This window comes from Daphnia carinata, chromosome 5 (assembly GCF_022539665.2).
Source record: "Daphnia carinata strain CSIRO-1 chromosome 5, CSIRO_AGI_Dcar_HiC_V3, whole genome shotgun sequence".
Classification (NCBI taxonomy): Eukaryota; Metazoa; Arthropoda; class Branchiopoda; order Diplostraca; family Daphniidae; genus Daphnia; species Daphnia carinata.
This window is the reverse complement of record NC_081335.1, coordinates 670,772-689,325: the sequence shown is the minus strand read 5'-3', so window position 1 is coordinate 689,325 and position 18,554 is coordinate 670,772. Positions and strand designations below refer to the sequence as shown.

The 18,554-nt window shown below is 39.5% G+C and overlaps 4 protein-coding genes across 5 annotated transcripts; 2 read left to right on the top strand and 2 right to left on the bottom strand.

The window, feature by feature from the left end:
* The first annotated feature begins 2,006 nt into the window (after positions 1-2,006).
* Positions 2,007-3,413, top strand: LOC130696380 (large ribosomal subunit protein mL45-like). Its single transcript, XM_057519469.2, has 6 exons — positions 2,007-2,145; positions 2,206-2,307; positions 2,370-2,579; positions 2,635-2,786; positions 2,843-3,014; positions 3,074-3,413. Exons 1-6 carry the CDS (start codon positions 2,086-2,088, stop codon positions 3,368-3,370), a joined length of 993 nt encoding a protein of 330 aa, XP_057375452.1. The 5' UTR covers positions 2,007-2,085; the 3' UTR covers positions 3,371-3,413.
* A 273-nt stretch (positions 3,414-3,686) lies between these two features.
* Positions 3,687-9,706, top strand: LOC130696378 (zinc transporter ZIP3-like). Of its 2 annotated transcripts, XR_009002613.2 has the most exons (7): positions 3,687-3,823; positions 3,884-4,648; positions 4,843-5,124; positions 5,213-5,694; positions 5,802-5,896; positions 5,955-6,029; positions 8,041-8,085. XR_009002613.2 is itself a non-coding variant. In XM_057519467.2 (4 exons), exons 2-4 carry the CDS (start codon positions 8,078-8,080, stop codon positions 9,410-9,412), a joined length of 1,203 nt encoding a protein of 400 aa, XP_057375450.1. In that variant the 5' UTR covers positions 5,955-6,029; positions 8,041-8,077; the 3' UTR covers positions 9,413-9,706. The 2 variants fall into 2 exon arrangements, 1 of the variants encoding a protein (XP_057375450.1); XM_057519467.2 differs by lacking the exons at positions 3,687-3,823; positions 3,884-4,648; positions 4,843-5,124; positions 5,213-5,694; positions 5,802-5,896 and adding exons at positions 8,997-9,206; positions 9,279-9,706 and having other exon boundaries at positions 8,041-8,936.
* A 54-nt stretch (positions 9,707-9,760) lies between these two features.
* LOC130696382 (cuticle protein 18.7-like) lies at positions 9,761-10,497 on the bottom strand. Its single transcript, XM_057519471.2, has 3 exons — positions 10,372-10,497; positions 10,083-10,289; positions 9,761-10,023 (listed from the first exon to the last, which is right to left on the bottom strand). Exons 1-3 carry the CDS (start codon positions 10,381-10,383, stop codon positions 9,871-9,873), a joined length of 372 nt encoding a protein of 123 aa, XP_057375454.1. The 5' UTR covers positions 10,384-10,497; the 3' UTR covers positions 9,761-9,870.
* A 1,955-nt stretch (positions 10,498-12,452) lies between these two features.
* LOC130696381 (keratin-associated protein 21-1-like) lies at positions 12,453-13,342 on the bottom strand. Its single transcript, XM_057519470.2, has 4 exons — positions 13,244-13,342; positions 12,993-13,170; positions 12,839-12,907; positions 12,453-12,723 (listed from the first exon to the last, which is right to left on the bottom strand). The coding sequence occupies exons 1-4, from the start codon at positions 13,256-13,258 to the stop codon at positions 12,584-12,586; spliced, it is 402 nt and encodes a 133-aa protein (XP_057375453.1). The 5' UTR covers positions 13,259-13,342; the 3' UTR covers positions 12,453-12,583.
* Between the last annotated feature and the right edge of the window lie 5,212 nt (positions 13,343-18,554).

The following is an 18,554-nucleotide window of genomic DNA, read 5'->3' as shown; positions in this document are numbered from 1 at the left end:
CTCTTCTAGTTCTAAAATAAATTAAAAAAAAAAAAAAAATGCTGATGGTTAGAGTGAGAGTGAAGGTTTCACATTACCGGATAAATAAACAAAAACAAAAGTTACAAGCATCAAAAACATATTAAAAAGGACATGCGATCGAATGTCGCTTTCTTTTTCCTCCCCTTTTTATTTTTCCCAAACAGAAATGAGAAAATTCCGGGAATGTCGAACAAGCCCTCAGGTACGTTTTCGATGATGAAACAAAAAGAAAAAGGTATGCATAATTGTATACGGAGGGAAGGAGGGGGGGGATCATTTCCACCTGAATCAAACGCGACGGGAAACGTCAAATCGCATGATGCTCAAATGTTTCTCGATGAGGAAAACAAAAAAAAACAAAAACCTGTGGATCGAGGGGGTACGGCAACAATTCCGGTACGAAATCGATCCATCAAAAAAAAAAAGGGAAAAAGGATCAAACTTGTTGATGAAGAAAATACGAAGCAGACGATAGAACATCGAATGTGATTTGCACCTTTAAACATCCTCTACCTCTTTTCAAATCGACCTGAATGTTACCCCCCTCCTATTTTTTGATTCATGAAATTCGTTCCTATCCCCCCCAATCTCTTCCTAGAAAAAAAGTTAGAGGGGGGGGGGGGGGGAATCTTTGGAGGGGACCAACAGCTGGTGCTTTAGTTCACACGGGGTTTTTCTCTCTTCTTTTTGTGTTAAAGAACATTTCCCAGGTATATATATAAAAAAAAAAGGAATAATAACACAGAGAAAAAGAAAATGGCTGCGAGGGGGGGGGGGGGGAAGAGAAGAGGGAAGCGAGAGTTTGACCGGGCCAGTTATCTAAAGGAACACAACCAAATGGATGAAGAGACGACGAAGGCTTACACACACATCTGTTTTTCAAGGTGGGGAACACACACGCAGTAGCTACTTGAATTGTTCCGGTGTTACAAACATCTTCCAATTGAGGTTATCACTGTTCTACCTCCATTTTCGACTCTACACTTGCTCTACAAAACTACGTCTAATTAAGGAAAACGAAAATGCATTGACAAAAAGGCAACAGACGGTCTCTGTTGCTGGAACAGTCAAGCAAACGCAGTTCTCTCTGACACACACGCACATACAGTTGCTCTACGATCAATAAGTACACACACAAAAGTTTTGCCGGCTCTTTTCCTACCCCACCACTCCTCCCCTTCTGGTAGTAGCTGGGCTGTATGCACAAAATAGCTTACTCTCCCCCCCCCCCTTTAAAAAAAAAAATCCCTAGTTTTAATCGTTCTGCAGAGATCAACTTGATGAGGGTTCCATTTTTTTATAGCTCCCGTACAAGACAAAATGCCAATGAAAAAACACAATAGAATTTGTGCGTTTTCAAGGATGTTCGTCTGAAATTTCAAAATGGCTTACGGCCAACATGCGAAAAAGGGACAGTTTGACTCTTTTCAGCAGGTGTTGGTTGGCGCCCCAAACGACGGAAAAGGCAACAACATTTGTTTTATACAAAAAAGATTTCCATTCTTTTTTCTATCCGAAGATGGTTATGAAGGAAATAACTCACACAACGCCTCTGCAGCGACACGCCACTAGCACACACTCGGAACAGACACTCGCACACACACACACACACATACACACAAAAGGTCAAGTTCAGACGAGAAAAAAAAAGAACTCTTGTGAATCTTCTTTTGAAACACAAAGCACGTTCGAGAGGGAAACGAGGCGTCAGAAGAAAAACATGTGTAAAAACGTGCACACAGTCACTTGAGTTTACGCTCACAAAAAGTTTAGACTTCGTTTTCAATCTAGTTTGTGGAATCGGAAGAAAAACCTGATTCTCATGATGTGTTGCAAGGTGGGAAAACGCAAGACAACAAACACACCTCGGCCTCAACGCTTCAACGACTGAAGCGTCTGAGAGGGAAACGTTTCAATGAGGTTGGCTAGTAGCGGCCCCTATTCTTGTTGGAGTTTTGAACCGCCAGATGACCTTACTGTATTGATCCCGCCTGTCGTCTGCCGTGCATATTTAATGAACACATTTTGGGGGTTTTTTCGGATCAAAAACAATCGCCATCGATCATGAATAGTTTATCTCAGTTTACTTGTTTCAGGACGTTGCTAGCGTCTTCTTTGAAAACAGTATTGTCGAATTTTATATTGTAATTGACCTGTTGGTAATGGGAGTTTGTTTCGATTCAGGCATATCAACGAAACATACCGTCGCTAAATGCCGGGATTCAGGTTCGCGAAAGGCACACCAAACATTGGGCTCCTCAGTTTAAGAAGCTGAGGAGACTGAAGGTTGTGTTAACAAATATTTAGCTTTGTTTACAGAGAATTTGATATATGAATTTATGTAATAGGTTCAAAAAGTCAAGCTGCCAGATTTTCGTGAAGAAGATAATGTGTCAGAATTAACACCAGATCAAATAAGGGCAAGGATGAAGGAACAGGGTATGCTTCCTCCTCGTGCTTGGATGGAAAGGCCCCTCACCATATCTGCAACTGGAGCTGTTTTCGAACCATACATTCCTCCGGAGGGTGATGGGAAACTCTCTTCTTTGACACTTGGGGTAACAAAGCTTATTTTCAATCATTGTGTCAATTCATGATTTGAATGCTGTGTAGGGTGCCAAACAAAGCATGGAATTTCTTTCCAAAAAGAGCAAGTCTATGCTAGCTGTCAGGAAAATCCGCAGTTTTGAAGATAACTTTAGCCCAAGCACCTTTGCAGAACAAGCTCAGGACATTTACATCAAAGCACATAAAGCTCTAGCAGAGTAAGTTATCGTTCATATTTTCTTATACACAATTATATTTACTAAACTGTGTGTAGGAAAGACTATGATACTCTACATCAGTGTGTTACAGAATTATGTTTTCCGCTGATGACGTATGATTTAAAATCATGCACTACACGCTGGCAATTTCTTAAATCTCTCGAGCCGCCAAGAGTAGTTCATGCTAGATGCACCGATGTTATCAACAAGGAGAATATATTTTCACAGGTTTGAACACTCAATCGTATTGCGTATCAAATATGACTAAATATCAACTTTAATCTCAGGTTACGGTTCGTTTTCATACCCAACAAACACTAGCAGTTTATGATCGGTTTGGTCGCTTACTGTACGGCAGTGAAGTGGTTGCCAAAGATGTTGTCGAGTACGTTGTCTTCGAGAAACATTTGGCCAATACTTATGGATTATGGAGAATCCACGAGAAGATCATTCCCGACTGGATGCCAGTACGAGAGCCTGGAAGAAAAACCTATGTTCAACAAAAGCCCGTAGTTGAAACTGAGCCAGTTGTAGATTCGACGGTGCCCGCAACCCCTACCGAACAATCGACTGCTGTAGCTTAAAAAAAGCTTGCGTACATTGAGTTTAATACATTTGAAATAGTCATCATGGCCTCCCTTGATCACACATTCACAATAGGAATGGCAGCAGCTGGCGTGGTTTTCGCCAATCCTTTCTACAACGACCATTGATTTATGTGCGAACTAATCACTACTTTTCAGAAATTTAGATTTTGATGGAAGCCGGATTCAGACTTGGCAGTCGTGCTCATCAAAAACTCGAACGTGATGATTGCGAATAGGCCGGGTCACTCGGTACGTCTAAAGGTAAACATGTAATTATGCGTGAAAGACAGAGCCAATTCTTAATCATTTTTTACTTTCCAAGATCGAAACTTGAAAATAGAAATGGCAAATGTTCCTACTCAGGAGAGTACATCCGAATCGTATGAGCCAACTATCATCTATAATAGCTTATCAATATATCTCCTACCGATCGTGATCAACGACAAACCTGTAACGATGAAAATTGATTCAGGCTGTCACGATTCAATCATTAACGCACTTATTTGGCAGGAGCTGGGCCGACCACAATTAGAGCCAGCCACTACCAAGAGGTACTCGGCTACGGGAGTTGAAGTCGTGCTGAAGGGCCATTTCACCGCCCGAATACGTTACGCTGGAAGGCTTTTCCTGTTGCCTCTGACAGTGTCGAATCGAACGGACACCCGTAATTTAATGGGCAGGAGATGGTTCCCTACTCTACACTTGGATTGGAACCGAATCTTTCATTGCATCCCGACTGCTCATTTCATGAAGAATCAAACCGAGAAAGAACGTCAGTTAGCCGTGGAAACAAGTAAAAGAACCTGCCCTTTTTACGTTCACGTCAAAGTCGAAGGCGTCAATCTGCGAATGTTGCTGGACACGGGGGCCACGCAGTCGAAAATCACTGTTTCTCAGTGGCAAATGATAGGCAAACCCCGACTCCAACCAACCAGTATCATCATTCACGATACCGCTAACAACGTTATGCCGCTCGTTGGTCGATGCATAATCCATGTCGAATATAATGGCCAACGTGGACTTCTTCCGCTTTTGGTTTCGGGCGGAGCTAACGGACATGCAGTTATAGGAACTGATTGGTATAAGAAAATTCGATTTGACTTTAATAACATTTTCGAAACCATGACCTTCCAACAGGCACCTAAATCATCCGGTCAAACAATTGAACTAAAAAAGTGTCCGATGCTGTCGCCGTCCTCCGCTCAACATCCACCGGAGGCCGGTCAAAGTCCCAACACTGACGCTGAGTTTAAAGGAAAAGGAGAACTACAGAAGGTGATTTAATTGGATAAAGTTTTCGATCCTGTTTTTCTCTTATTGATAAGTGTGATATAAATTGCACAATTCCACATTGTCCAATTCTAAATGATAATAAATACGATTAAACTGATAATTACAATTTGCGTAGGTAGCCATACCACTTTGGCATAGCTATTTTTAATTTTAATCGTCTTTGTTTTATCACGCAGGGCAAACGGGTCATGATATGGAATCCCCTTTTTTTCTGTCCTCGATTACATATTCATTGGACCCGGATTTTCAGTGCTTTTTTTTATCGTACGAAGCGAAGAACACTTGGTGCATTGTGAAACAGTCAAACAACTGGCAGCTGTTTGGTTTCACCATATCTTGAAAAGATCGAGAAACTAAGAACAAAGTCCTTGATAATAGACACGTCAGCACCTACTGGCAGCCATGGCATTCACTTCCATTTACAGCTCTTTGAATAGTTGAAAAAACAAAACATTAAAGTACTGTATACCCTTTACGTTTCTTTTTCAATGATCTGTCGCTAGTTTATAATGATTTATTTCCATTGATTATTCGTTTGTGTTACAGGGGCTTGGGATTCGTGCTGTTTTGATTGTAGACTATAGTAACACGTTGCACGCCACGCGAAAAAGATCAACGTGAACGCTACAATAAAAGCCTCTTATCAAATGGACGGGCCACCTTTATTGAAAGACGTATTTTATGGTAACCCACGTTTACGTTGATTATTCTAAACATTAATGACCGCTTCTCGTGACTAGAGCCTATAATGCTGTTTAAGCCATGTACCAGGGCTTACTGCTGGAACGTGCAAAGGTTCAAAGATGCTTCGTCATGGTCTGCACGACGTGCAGTTTTCGAATTTCGGAGTTTTACGCTCCGGTAGTCCATTAATTGGTTATCACTAGGCACGCGAACCAAATGCACGTGATGAAATGGAATTTGAGTTTCCCTTTCCGGTTCGATGCCAAATGAGAAAATTGGGAGACGTTAAAAGAAGCTCATCACATCCCGCCATCGAACGACACGGAATTTCTGTTGTAAAGTTGGTACGGCATTTGCGTTGAGTTGTCCGCACAGTAGCCGACATACTATTGGTCTGTGTGACAACAAAGGCGGTCTTGTTTTATAGTCTCATTCTCTCCTATTCACGCAGGGCAAGAAGGAGCTTGACCACGTGATCAGCGAGCCAGTTGAAATGGACTTTGCCTGGAAGCTATGGTTATCTAGCCCTGCACGGCTTGGCTTCAGGTAAAGAGGTCATATGATTCCATCCCTTTTCCTAAAGTAAAAAGGGCTACTATAAAAGATGCACACGGCACTACTCTCGGCGGGAGCGCGGGAGATTCAACCGACCGAACTTTTACTTTTCCTTTTCTCACAGGTGAGTCCAAACCCTTTTCAAACATTTGTTCCGTTCTGTTAAGAATAGGCTTTTAAGATATAAAGGAAGAAGTCATTGCGTTGAATAGTTATAAGAATGGCCGTTGTACTTTTACAATTGTATTCGAGTTTTCTTTACAAGAACAACGGCCATTTTTGTTCGGGTCTTGTGACAATGTAGTTTTCACGTGGTGTCCTAGTAAACTGTTTTTACAGATTGGGGTAGCCAACAGTCTGTGAAAAAGGATAGCGTTATTAGGTTTTTAGGTGTAAATCTTGACGTACCGTATCCGTTACCAAGACGTTCATGTTGTGACCACTTGATAAAAGAACGACATGGTAACACATATAAGCTACTGCATATACTTTCTAACTGTAAAAAGAAAAAGAACTCTACACATATATCAATCGAGACTCTCCAAAAATAATGCTTCAGTCCTCCATCCGGTTTGGATGGACTGAGTAGTGTCGAATCGAGTTCTTTTTCTTTCCCCCCGTGACGCCATTGCATGGAACAACAATAAACAGGAAACTAGTGGGAATTCCTAAAGAAGAGTTGTAACCTAAGGCAAGATTTTGTTCGGACTGAATTTCTCGGACAACTTTCTTTTTACATATTTGCGTGCGTCTCTACCTTTGGCTAAATCTATGAATAAGAAAAAAGAACAGGTAGGTTTTTGGGGAGGCATAATGTGACCTTGAAATAAAAACCGGATTGCATTGCCGAATGTTTAAACAAAAACTTCAGGAAGATGAGTATTCAGATTTTGCTTTGCACAGCAACTTGTTTTGCCCGACAGTCGTGCGCCGTCTTCAGTAAAAACCTTGATTAAAACTCGTTTTCCACGTGTTACGAAGAGCGATTTGCTTAGTTACCACCTGGAAACTTAAGAAGCACACGCGATTGTTGCTAAAGGAACTTTTTTTTTTTTTAATAAACAAGTGCCAGTAAAAACGTAGTCGGAAAGAAGAGAAAGCTCTTTCGTATCATTGCTCGTTTTCTCCATAAACATCAGCTGTGTTTGCTCCAAATCTAACCGCAGTGGCAAGTGTATGCGAGTGTGGCCGGGTATTTTTATTCGCTGCAACCACAGTTATCGCAATCATGAAATTTAAATTATAGACGAACGAAAAGAGAACGTGTTAATTCAGTAATCGCAGAGAGTTTATTTGATTTGCATCTCTTATCAGCGAGATTTTATCTGTCAAGGGAGTCTGGTATTACGATCAGTTGTAATTGATGGTGTTTCAATGTGTCAGGGAGTTCGTTTACAAAAACTGATCGGTATGTATCGAAAACATGTACGTAGATTACGTTTGGTTAGACGTTTGAACCTTAGATGTTACACTTGTAACGCCTACAGATGACATTGTCCTTCAAATTCCCACGCCTCTGACTTTAACCCATGTGAAACACGTCTTGAGATGTTTTATCGCACATTTGATAGCTAAGAATTGTAGTAAATAAAGGATTAGTGTAGTTTAAGATCGACATAGAAGAACAGTATAAATGTAAAAGAAATCGTTTGAGACTACCTGTAAAATCAATGATTTCTTAACGTTCCCGTTTGTTTAGGTTCAAACAGGTCATGTAAAGTTTTGTAGAACAATGACCTGCGCATAGCAACGTTGGCTGATAATTAAGTTCATGCAAGGTCGTAGTATTTAAGTTGGAACATTGTGTTTAACGTAAAATAGCCTGAAGCTTTTGGACAAGCTGTTAAACTATGGTTGCTGAATTATTAGACATTTATTACCAGAGAAAATTGTAGAACTCCAAACGGAGTCAAATGGAACGTTAAGTCCATAGCGTTATCGCTGTCAAGGACAGTTAACCGTCAATGGCGTTCAGGTAATGGACTTTCCAACTTTCGACACCTCGAATGACATTGAAAGAAAGCAGTTAAAACCCCTAAAATTTAGCCGAAAAAATGTTCATTCTTTAAAATCTTTGGTTTTGTTTAACACTTGTTTTTTTATACTTCTCCCATTTTTCTATTTCACCAATCCAGGTAAATACGTAACGGACCACGTACACACAAAAAAAAAATGGATTCGATTGACCTCGCCAAAGTCATTTCCATGATCGTCCTATCATTAGGCACACTTATTCTTGGTCTACTTCCCATCTGGATTATCCGCCGGATGAAAGTAAAATCCGGCAGTCATGAGATGTCACCTGGAATTCGTAACGTATTGTCCGGAATGCTTTGCTTTGGTGGCGGAGTCCTAATGGCCACAGCATTGACTCATCTGTTACCCGAGCTACACGAAGGTGTCACAGAATTACAAGCAGATGGCACCATCAAGTCGTCACTTCCAATAGCTGAAATCATCTTTAGTGCTGGATTCTTTCTCGTCTATCTCATCGAAGAGCTCGTTCACGTCATTATTCATCGAAGGTCTCATCATCGTAAGAAAGCTGACGTCTCGATTCATCAATCTGTTGGCATTACCGTTGTCCAACCCATTCAACCCGACGAGCTGGAAAATGGTTGCAACGAAAAGACAATTTGTCAATCCAACTGCGATGATTTGTCCACGCCGAGTACGAATTCTGGAAGCGATCAAGCCATTGTTGACAATATATCCATCACGTCTAAGCACCGTACGGCGAGCGTAGTTCATCATCACGATCATCACCATCACGTGATGGCTGATACGAATAGGACGCTGCCATCTGTTCAAGGCCTTCTCATCATTATTGGATTGTCCTTACACGAAATCTTGGAGGGAGTCGCAATCGGATTGGAAGAGACGGAAGGCGATGTGTGGGGTCTTTTTGCTGCTGTGGCAACGCATAAATTTGTGATTACGTTCTGTGTCGGCTTGGATATGGCATCGAACGGAGTCAAACCTAGTCTACAAATCTGTTACATGATCGTTTTATCACTAGTATCTTCCATCGGTAAAAGAAAATGATATTTTAAATGATCCGTTTCAAATTTAAATGGTTTTTTATTTGAAGGAATTGGAGTGGGAATGGCCCTTTCAAATGGCACGTCAGTAGGATTAGTGCTGACGTCATTAATCCTTCAAGGTCTGGCCGGTGGCACGCTCATCTACGTGGCTTTCTTTGAGGTGCTGGAACGTGAACGCACTAAACCGTCCAATAAGCTGATGCAATGGGCCACTGTCCTCCTAGGATTCTTGTTTATGATCGGACTCGAAGCCCTAAGTATGAATAATGAAATTACCTTTACTATTCTTACACAAACCACGTCTAACCTGGTATTGTTGCACTAAATAGTTCCAGAACACGAACACGGGGAACATGAAGAGCACGGTACTGAAGATCCACAAATTCATTTACAAAAATTGGTGACTGTTATGGCACCTCAACTGTTGGGTTTTCATGGTGAACACGATAGTCATAACCATTAGTTAATTGTCGACATGAAGCCTTTCCTCATTTTCTCCTTGAAAAACAATTGATGAGGATTGTTTCCTGTTTGATATTCAACATCTGTACATATCCGACCTTTTTGCATAATTTTTTTTTTCTTTTCTTTCAATTTAAAATGTTTCGTTGTAATGGGTATTTAATGGATCCAAGCGTTAAGGTATGCGTTTTAAAACAAATTTCGTTTTTGTTGTTTAAAAATGGTTTTGATTGTTATTTTACTCACGAAATGGTTTTGATGGTGGAATGTTTGGAATACAATGAGCAGCTAGTGAGCAGTGTGACGATTGAAATAAGTGCTGTGCACAATTAAAAGAAAAAAATGTTCGTTTTTTTAAGAAACTAAAGTTTATTTCCGTATCCCCTCCAAATGTGTACATTGAAATGTCTTGCCTGCGACGTAATTTGTTTACCCAATGGATATATCGTGAATCAAAATTTAATATCCGCGACGGGCAGCAGCGTGAGCGCGGAAATGCTCCTGCTTGGCGGCCCAGACTTCGGGAGTGTCAGGAATCGGTTGCAAATAGTAAGGCTGAAGAGATGGCAAAGAGGCGACTACTCCATTGGCTGCAGCTGCGGTAGCATAAGCCTATTAAAGTTAAAAAGATTAAAATTTAAGGTTGTGAAAAAGAAGATGATCTTAATTACCCTGTAGTGCTCAGCTTTGGCAGCCCAGACGTCCGGGGTGTCTTGGACGGCCTGTTCCAGATAAACGGGGCTTGCTGCGGGAGGCAGAGCGTTCAGGGCGCGGGCTTGGGCGTGAGCAGCATTATGGGCAGCACGAGCAGCGGCGACTTCGGGTGTCTCAAGAATGGGACTTCCGTAGACAGTGCAGGCAAGCAATAAGATTGCGACCTAATAAAATAATTATCATTTCAATGGCAAGGTTTTAGATTCTTGGCGAAAAGATTAAAAACAAAATTAGAAGACAACTTACAAAGGAATTCATGTCGACTCGCTAAATGAATGCGAAGCTGCTGAAGAACAAGTCGGTTGACTGGTAATTTCAACTACAGTTTTTGTGAGGTTTATATACCACTGAAACTGTCAAGGAATCAAAAGGATTGGCTAGTAAATAGCTCTCGGCAAGGTATTCATCCCAATTTTTTTTTTTCTCCTTTGGAATTTTGCCTTAAATGTACTCGATGTTTATAGTTACCAAATTACAAGTGGCTGACCACACCCTTCGATCTTCATCCCAGCAGGAACAGGATGTTTAGATCTTTCTGCACGTGATCAAGACAGAAAAAGAAACAGGCGACCTTCACAGAAGCTTTGAAAAATCAGCCATCTTTTTTGGTCATCTAACAACTAGTTGTTGGTGAGTATATTTCTAGAACTTTCATCCGATTTAATCGATATCGTATCTTTGTTTAAACGAAAAACCGTTTGCTTTTCCCAGTAATTTAGTCCGACTAAGGCGGCCAAACCAAATCTTGAGGTTGGTTTTGTTGTTAAAAGTAATGAGATTGATGGAAATCGATTAGTCAATGTCGATTCCTTGCAGTATTTAGTGAGAAGTCGGTTGGTTTTGGGTGTCGCTGTTCGTATTTGATGAATGTCATCGGCGAAACGAGAACAGTAACACAATTTCACTGCGTTCGAGGTTTTCTCAGAACAGTAAAATGGAATTGGTTGTTTTAGGTTCTATAGAACGTGCACATGTTTTTTAGTTGTTTCTACGGTCACTGCTGATGAAGTTGTGCTAGCCCTGTTGTTAAACGGTAAGACAGCCTTTTCCTGATAAATCGCCTTGTTTTTCTTCCCTTATTCACCTAATAATCTTCTCCAATAAGTTGTTATTTAAGTAAATAGTCATTCACGATAATGAACTGTATTGCTGGGTGAATGCTGCGATCTCGAATGTCTTCTTTGCCCACTTCTGCTGTTGCCGTGATAAGATTCAAGCTCATCAAGTAGATTTGTTTTGCAACGCAGTACTGGGAAGAGAGAGAGAATATAAGTTCGATATTTTCATTATTTTAAATTCAGGCATCCAGTATGACACATGCCGATCTTCTGTACAAATTCTTAGGGTCAGATCCTGATTACGAGCATTAGAATAGGACAGCCATATTGACACAATGAAATGAAGAAAGATGAAGGAGTCAGAAAAGTGTGTCTGAATAACATGTTTTTGGTGCAAGCCAACGCGTCTATGATTAACATGGTATTCTCATTGTGAACATATATATAAATTAGGACAATATTCGATATTTAACCAGTATGGTTATAACAATCAGTACAGATGAGTACAGTTCATTTTATAAAAAACGAAATCTCGATGACGAAATGGTAACGCGTGAAAAAACTAAACAATTTGCTAACCAATTGCTTTATAGATTGTACAAAAAGGACAAGATATATAGCACATCCCGAATGACGGAGGTTTCGTGATATTACGCCCGGAAGCTATTAGGCATCAGCTCTGTTAATCCCTAGTCAATTATCTAGTTAATTCTAGTGCAAATGAGTATGTGAACCCAGTCCTGGCTATCGCAAAACGCTATCTTTTGTTTTGATTCCCAGCGCCAGTACAGAACTCAAAAAACCTGAGGGGAAATTGGTAAAAGTTGTTTGTAGACACAAAGCAATGGAAGGTTAATTCAGCAAAGCCGCGATGTATTCTTCTTTACATGTGAAATACTTATGTTTCGTTAACAGAACACTATCCTTATGTATATTATGCGTCAAGATTAAATCTGATTACCTTAACCGTAATGCGATCTATACATGTAATTGCCATTAATTGTAGCAAGGGCTTATCACTTGTAATACTGTGTCTTTTCCTGTATAACGTACGCGGAGAATTCTTCTGTAAGGTTTTAATAGAATGAATGTGTTGTATTAGGAGATTGTTGGCAATTTCTAAGACGTACGGCGTTTAGGAGGCATCGGCTACTCACTTAAAAAAAAGTTATTTGTAAACCGTGAAGAAAAGTGCCAACTGTTTTAATTGCAAGGTATGGTGTGTGGCTTCCGGACTTCGACCCGCAGAGAATAACAAGACTCATCATCTAATGCAGCGGTAATTAGGTATATTATGCTCTTTAAACATGGTGTCAACCAATCGACAAAGAGGGATGATCGTGCCAGGTAAAGCTTTTCGAAAACATTACTCTTTGTCTTCGCCTGTTTCTGTTAGAAGTTTAATATGCATGAGCGTTATGGCCATGTCCATATCCGTGACCATGTCCGTACCCATGAGCGTTGCCGTGGCTGCTGGATCCGTGCGTGATTAATTTGTTAACGCTTGTATAGGCTGAATGGCCATGGTTGTGCCCATAAGCTAGCACGAACAGCAAGGAAAGAAAAAACATGATCGTTAGTTTTGTTGTGTACATCAGCATAGTGTTTTTTTTTTTACTCCACACTTTAAGAACAATTTGCAAATACGTATGTACCTCTGTTATATCCATGGCCATATCCATGACCGTATCCGTGGCCATATCCACCATGTCCATGCCCGTAACCTAACAGTAAGTGAAGCAAGTGAAATTGTAATAATATGTCTGGCAAATTTAATTTCTGGAAACTACTATTGATTAGGTGTAGTACCTCCGTAACCAGCTCCGTGTCCGTAACCATGCCCTCCGTAACCATGCACGCCGTAACCACCGTATGCGCCATGATGGCCCTCAGCAGTGTTCAGATCCGTCGCACTCTCAGCACCAACTTCTTGTTGCTCGACGGGAGCAGCCATAACCCCGGCGATGCAAGTAACAGCCAGCAAAACCTTTGTAACGGTAACAAGAACAACAATTAGCCACATAGTTGAGTTATCCAACTTTCTACAAAATACAACTTACTTTAAAAGCAATCATCTTGAATGATAGAAGATAGTTGCAATGGATATTTGAGCTGTGGAATCGAGAATGAAAAACCTTAGAGTAAAGGTGTGTTTATATACTGAGTCTGCAACGGTATCTAGTAGCTTAGAATAATGTTTTATTTTTAACAGGAAACCCCGTCTTGAAGAGAAGGGTAATTGTAAATAGAATTCACCACTGTCAAAGGACAGCTTTTACCCAAAAACAAAACCAAAAAAAGGACAATGTAGTTCTATTTATCTGTCATTGTCAAACAAAATTCATTGGTCCGCAAAGATGATGTGATTGGGATGAAAAGGAGGAAAACTGTTTCACTTTATTCCGGAGATTTGATCTGATCGAACCCACGAAACGTTCATGTGGGTCGTGAAAAAATGCAATGCCAAATAACAATAACAAATGTTGTTTGAATTTTTTTTCTCGTTTTTGTTTTCTATTTAATTTCTTTGCAATCTCCTCTTGATCGATTCATTTTCTCCCAATGTATTTACTGAGACAAATAAAAAAAAAAGTTTTCCATCTTTTCCTTCGCATAATTTCACATGTGTTTTTCACGTTGGATTTCGTATATTTTCCACGAATCTTTGAAAGAAATATTGGGAATAAAACTTTAACTTAGAATTCGATCAGATCTGTTTAATGAGTACGGTTTTTAAGAAAGGGAATCAAAGCGGTGTTAGTACCACAACTATGAATTCGAATAACTCAAAAACTATAAGTCTTGTATGAAAATAAAACCTATTTTCGCAATTCCCGATCGATTTTGAATTGAAACAACGTATTTTATGCTAAATCTAAAATTTGGCTAGAGCTAGAGGCTAGGGCTAGATTAAAATTGGCTATAGCTAGAGGCTAGGGCTAGATTAAAATTGGCTAGAGATTCTGATTTTTGTAAAAGTACGTGATTTTCATTGCAATTTGAACGAAGAAAATGAAATTCAAGTTTATTTTTGCCGATGAATTGCAGTTTTTGTAATTAATGTAGATACAGAAGCTACAAGATGTTGCACCAACTTTTTTCGAAAAAGAAACAGCTAACTAGGCAGCTACAAGTAGTCGCGGTCGCCTTATTGGTCTTATCATGAAATCACTTATCGAAGGCATCGCAAACTGCGAACGATTGCATTAAAAAGAAAAAATCGGGCTTATTTTGTCGGGCTTATTTATGGCAATCCGTTTTACACAAAAAAAAAAAAATCACACTTTTTTCTTTTTTTTCGACCCGTAGCCATCTACCGGTCAGAATTGTTATTACAGGCATGTCAATTTGAGTCCATTGGATCCTATTGTCAGTTAGTCGAGTAGCATGGCTGGAGAAAAACGCGTGGCTGGAGAAAAATATGTTTAAATGGATAAGATAATAAAAGATAAGGATGGTAAGTACAAAGATTATTATATTAGTTTTCAATTATTAATTATTGTTTTTTAGCTCTAATTATGAACCTGCAGGCTCAATTATTGTTCGTAATCAGTCCATGCAGCGATGGAACTGAACAATTGTGGGAACGTATTTGGGCCGAAAATGGGTGTGGTTCAGAAACCCAGAAATGGCACAAGTTCAACATGAAACATGGATTAGGTACTTTTCGGTTTTTTGTCTATCGAAAAAGTATTTTTAATGCTATTATTTTGCATTCACAGATTTTGTGGGGGATCAAATCAAGTCTGGAAGTGTTACAGGATGGAAGAGTGAGCCTACAGATGAAAAAACACTGAGAGTGCATTACCGTTAAGGTGTGAGGTAAATTAAACAGTATGCAAATTGTCTAATGAGAAGTACCATCTTGTGTTAATGAATCCAGAACAACAGCAATCCTTTATAGTTCTGTCACAGCTAAAAGCCTCAAATAATTCTGCTTCTCTTGCTAAACAACTTGTCCTTTACGTTCACAGTGTTGGTGAAACTGGGTACTTAAATGGCCCTAAAGATGTTTTAATTTTGCTGCTATTGCAGAGATGAACATCATACATGGACTCTTTAGGTATGAAAGGATTTTTCTTCAAATAATTTTGAATTTATGACGAAGAATTTCTCCTCCTTTTTGCCAACCAGGTCTTATCTACCAAAAAAAATTTTATCCAATAGGAAAGGATTTTCATGTACTGGGAACACAACTATCAACAATGCAACATTCTACAGGTGCTAGTTTATCATTCAAGAGCCTTATACAATGAAGTTAATCTGCAATTTGTATGGCCTTTCCCAAGCTTCTGCCAGAAGTTGAATCTATGAGTCATGTAAGTCACATGAGCAACAATTGAGATGCTTAATGGTGTTGTTTTTCTTTTCTCAGTGTAGGTTAATAGTAACATTGGATCTGAAAAAATTCTTGGTTGGGGCATGACACTGAATAAATTGTAATGATTGAATGGATGACATGACATTTCTATACTTCATTCGGATTCCCGAGACGGTATTTTATATTTAAAAAATTGAAGTGCATATCTGGGCTCCCTTCCTTTCCGTAGCCCCGTTTCCCCTTGACTCGTAATAAGCCCGTAGGGGGTCATGCCCCTACTGTACGGTATATATAAAAACAACATATACCGAGGTTTGGAGGGCTCTGGCCGGAAAGGGGACGTGGGGGTCCGCTTCGTCCGATGATGTGTTCACGGAGGGTGACTGTGGCTACCCACAAATCCGAACTAAAGGTTAATCGCTCCTGTAAAAATGTTCCAAATCTTCAGCTCTTCTTCCGGCTTCTCTTAGCCAATCACCGGGTAATCTCCCCGGTGGGTCAACAAGGCAGTGTCTCCCCCTGCCTGGGTTGACGGCAACTTTTGAAAGGGCTATTGTGCCTTTTTAAAGTTGCAAAAATAATTGTAATGTGCAGAGAATTGTCAATAAAAAATTTTTTATAAAATATTTTTTGCAAAATTTGTTTCTTTCATTGTCTGTGATAGCTGTATACACACATTACATTTATCATCTTTTTTTTTTTTGCTTTATTTGTTTTTGTCACCTTTGATGGTAAGCATTGTTTCCATTGGTAAACCGTTTATCTGTAAGTATTCAATTATTTTTTATTACACTATTTGAATTCTTCAACTTAGATTCAAGGAATAACGTGTAACATCTGGATATTTTTTGAAGTAATTTTGTATTTTTTTTTACTCGTATTGGAACCGATCCCCAGACATTCAGCGTGCAACGCCGATGCTCTAACATTGAGCCACCAGATATATCTAAACATTTTATTATCGCATATCATATGTTATCGTCTAGGATGTTTATGCAGTCTTTCACAAGTATATGTTTATCTTTCTATTGCTTTCATAAGGTTCATAGCTCTGTGGTAGAGCCTTTAGCTGCGATACCTGATACCCTGGGTTCAAACCTTAGTAGATGTGTAAAAATGAAGTAGAATAAATGTAGAAGAGTACATTGGAGAATTGCATTTCAGTTTTATTCTAAGTGTAAATCCAAGTCCACAAGTGACTAGAAAAAAGCCAACTTGACATCACATGATTCATGGCTCATTGGTAGAGCATCGGCGCGGTATGCCGAACATCCAGGGTTCGATCCCTGGATAATAATAGAATGGTTCCAGATAAACTATAAACCAATGGAAACAATGCTTACCATTGAAGGTGACGAAAACAAAGCAAAGCAAAAAAAAGTTGATATATGTAATGTGTGAATACAGCTATCACAGACAATGAAAGAAACAAATTTTGCAAAAAATTTTTTATAAAAAATTTTTTATTGACAATTCTCTGCACATTACAATTATTTTTGCAACTTTAAAAAGGCACAATAGCCCTTTCAAAAGTTGCCGTCAACCCAGGCAGGGGGAGACACTGCCTTGTTGACCCACCGGGGAGATTACCCGGTGATTGGCTAAGAGAAGCCGGAAGAAGAGCTGAAGATTTGGAACATTTTTACAGGAGCGATTAACCTTTAGTTCGGATTTGTGGGCAGCCACGTCACCCTCCGTGAACACATCATCGGACGAAGCGGCACCCCACGTCCCCTTTCCGGCCAGAGCCCTCCAAACCTCGGTATATGTTGTTTTTATATATACCGTACAGTAGGGGCATGACCCCCTACGGGCTTATTATGAGTCAAGGGGAAACGGAGCTTCAGAAAAGAAGGGAGCCCAGATATGCACTTCAATTTTTTAAATATCAAATACCGTCTGGGGAATCCGAATTAAGTATAGCAATGTCATGTCATCTATCCAATCAATACAATTTATTCAGTGTCTTGCCCCAACCAAGAATCTTTTCAGATCCAATGTTACTATTAACCTATATTGAGAAAAGAAAAACAACACCGTTAAACACATCAAGTGTTGATCATGGAACTTACATGACTCATAGATTCAACTTCTGGTGGAAGCTTGGGAAAGGACATACAAATTGCAGATTAACTTCATTGTATAAGGCTCTTGAATGATAAACTAGCACCTGTAGAATGTTGCATTGTTGATAGTTGTGTTCCCAGTACATGAAAATCCTTTCCTATTGGATAAAATGTTTTTTGGTAGATAAGACCTGGTTGGCAAAAAGGAGGAGAAATTCTTCGTCATAAATTCAAAATTATTTGAAGAAAAATCCTTTCATACCTAAAGAGTCCATGTATGATGTTCATCTCTGCAATAGCAGCAAAATTAAAACATCTTTAGGGCCATTTAAGTACCCAGTTTCCCCAACACTCTGAACGTAAAGGACAAGTTGTTCTTTAGACAGAGAAGCAGAATTATTTGAGGCTTCCAGCTGTGACAGAACTATAAAGGATTGCTGTTGTACTGGATTCATTAACACAAGATGGTACTTCTCATTAGGCAATTTGCATTACTCTATTAATTTACCTCACACCTTACGGTAATGCACTCTCAGTGTTTTTTCATCTGTAGGCTCACTCTTCCATCCTGTAACACTTCCAGACTTGATTTGATCCCCCGTTAAAATCTGTGAATGCAAAATAATAGCATTAAAAATACTTTTCGATAGACAAAAAACCGAAAAGTACCTAATCCATGTTTCATGTTGAACTTGTGCCATTTCTGGGTTTCTGAACCACACCCATTTTCGGCCCAAATACGTTCCCACAATTGTTCAGTTCCTTCACTGCATGAGCTTATTACTAACGATTCTTTTAGTGCAGCACTAACAGAATTTAAATTTAACACACTGTCATGTGGTGGACTGAATAACTAAGCAAAAAATAATTGTTTTTTTAAATTCTATACTTATTTTGAATTCTTATTTGAAAACTTTAGGTACCTGGCTGTGTTCGCCTAATGCCAACTCATCCTCATGTTCAGTTAGAGATGAGTTTTGAAAA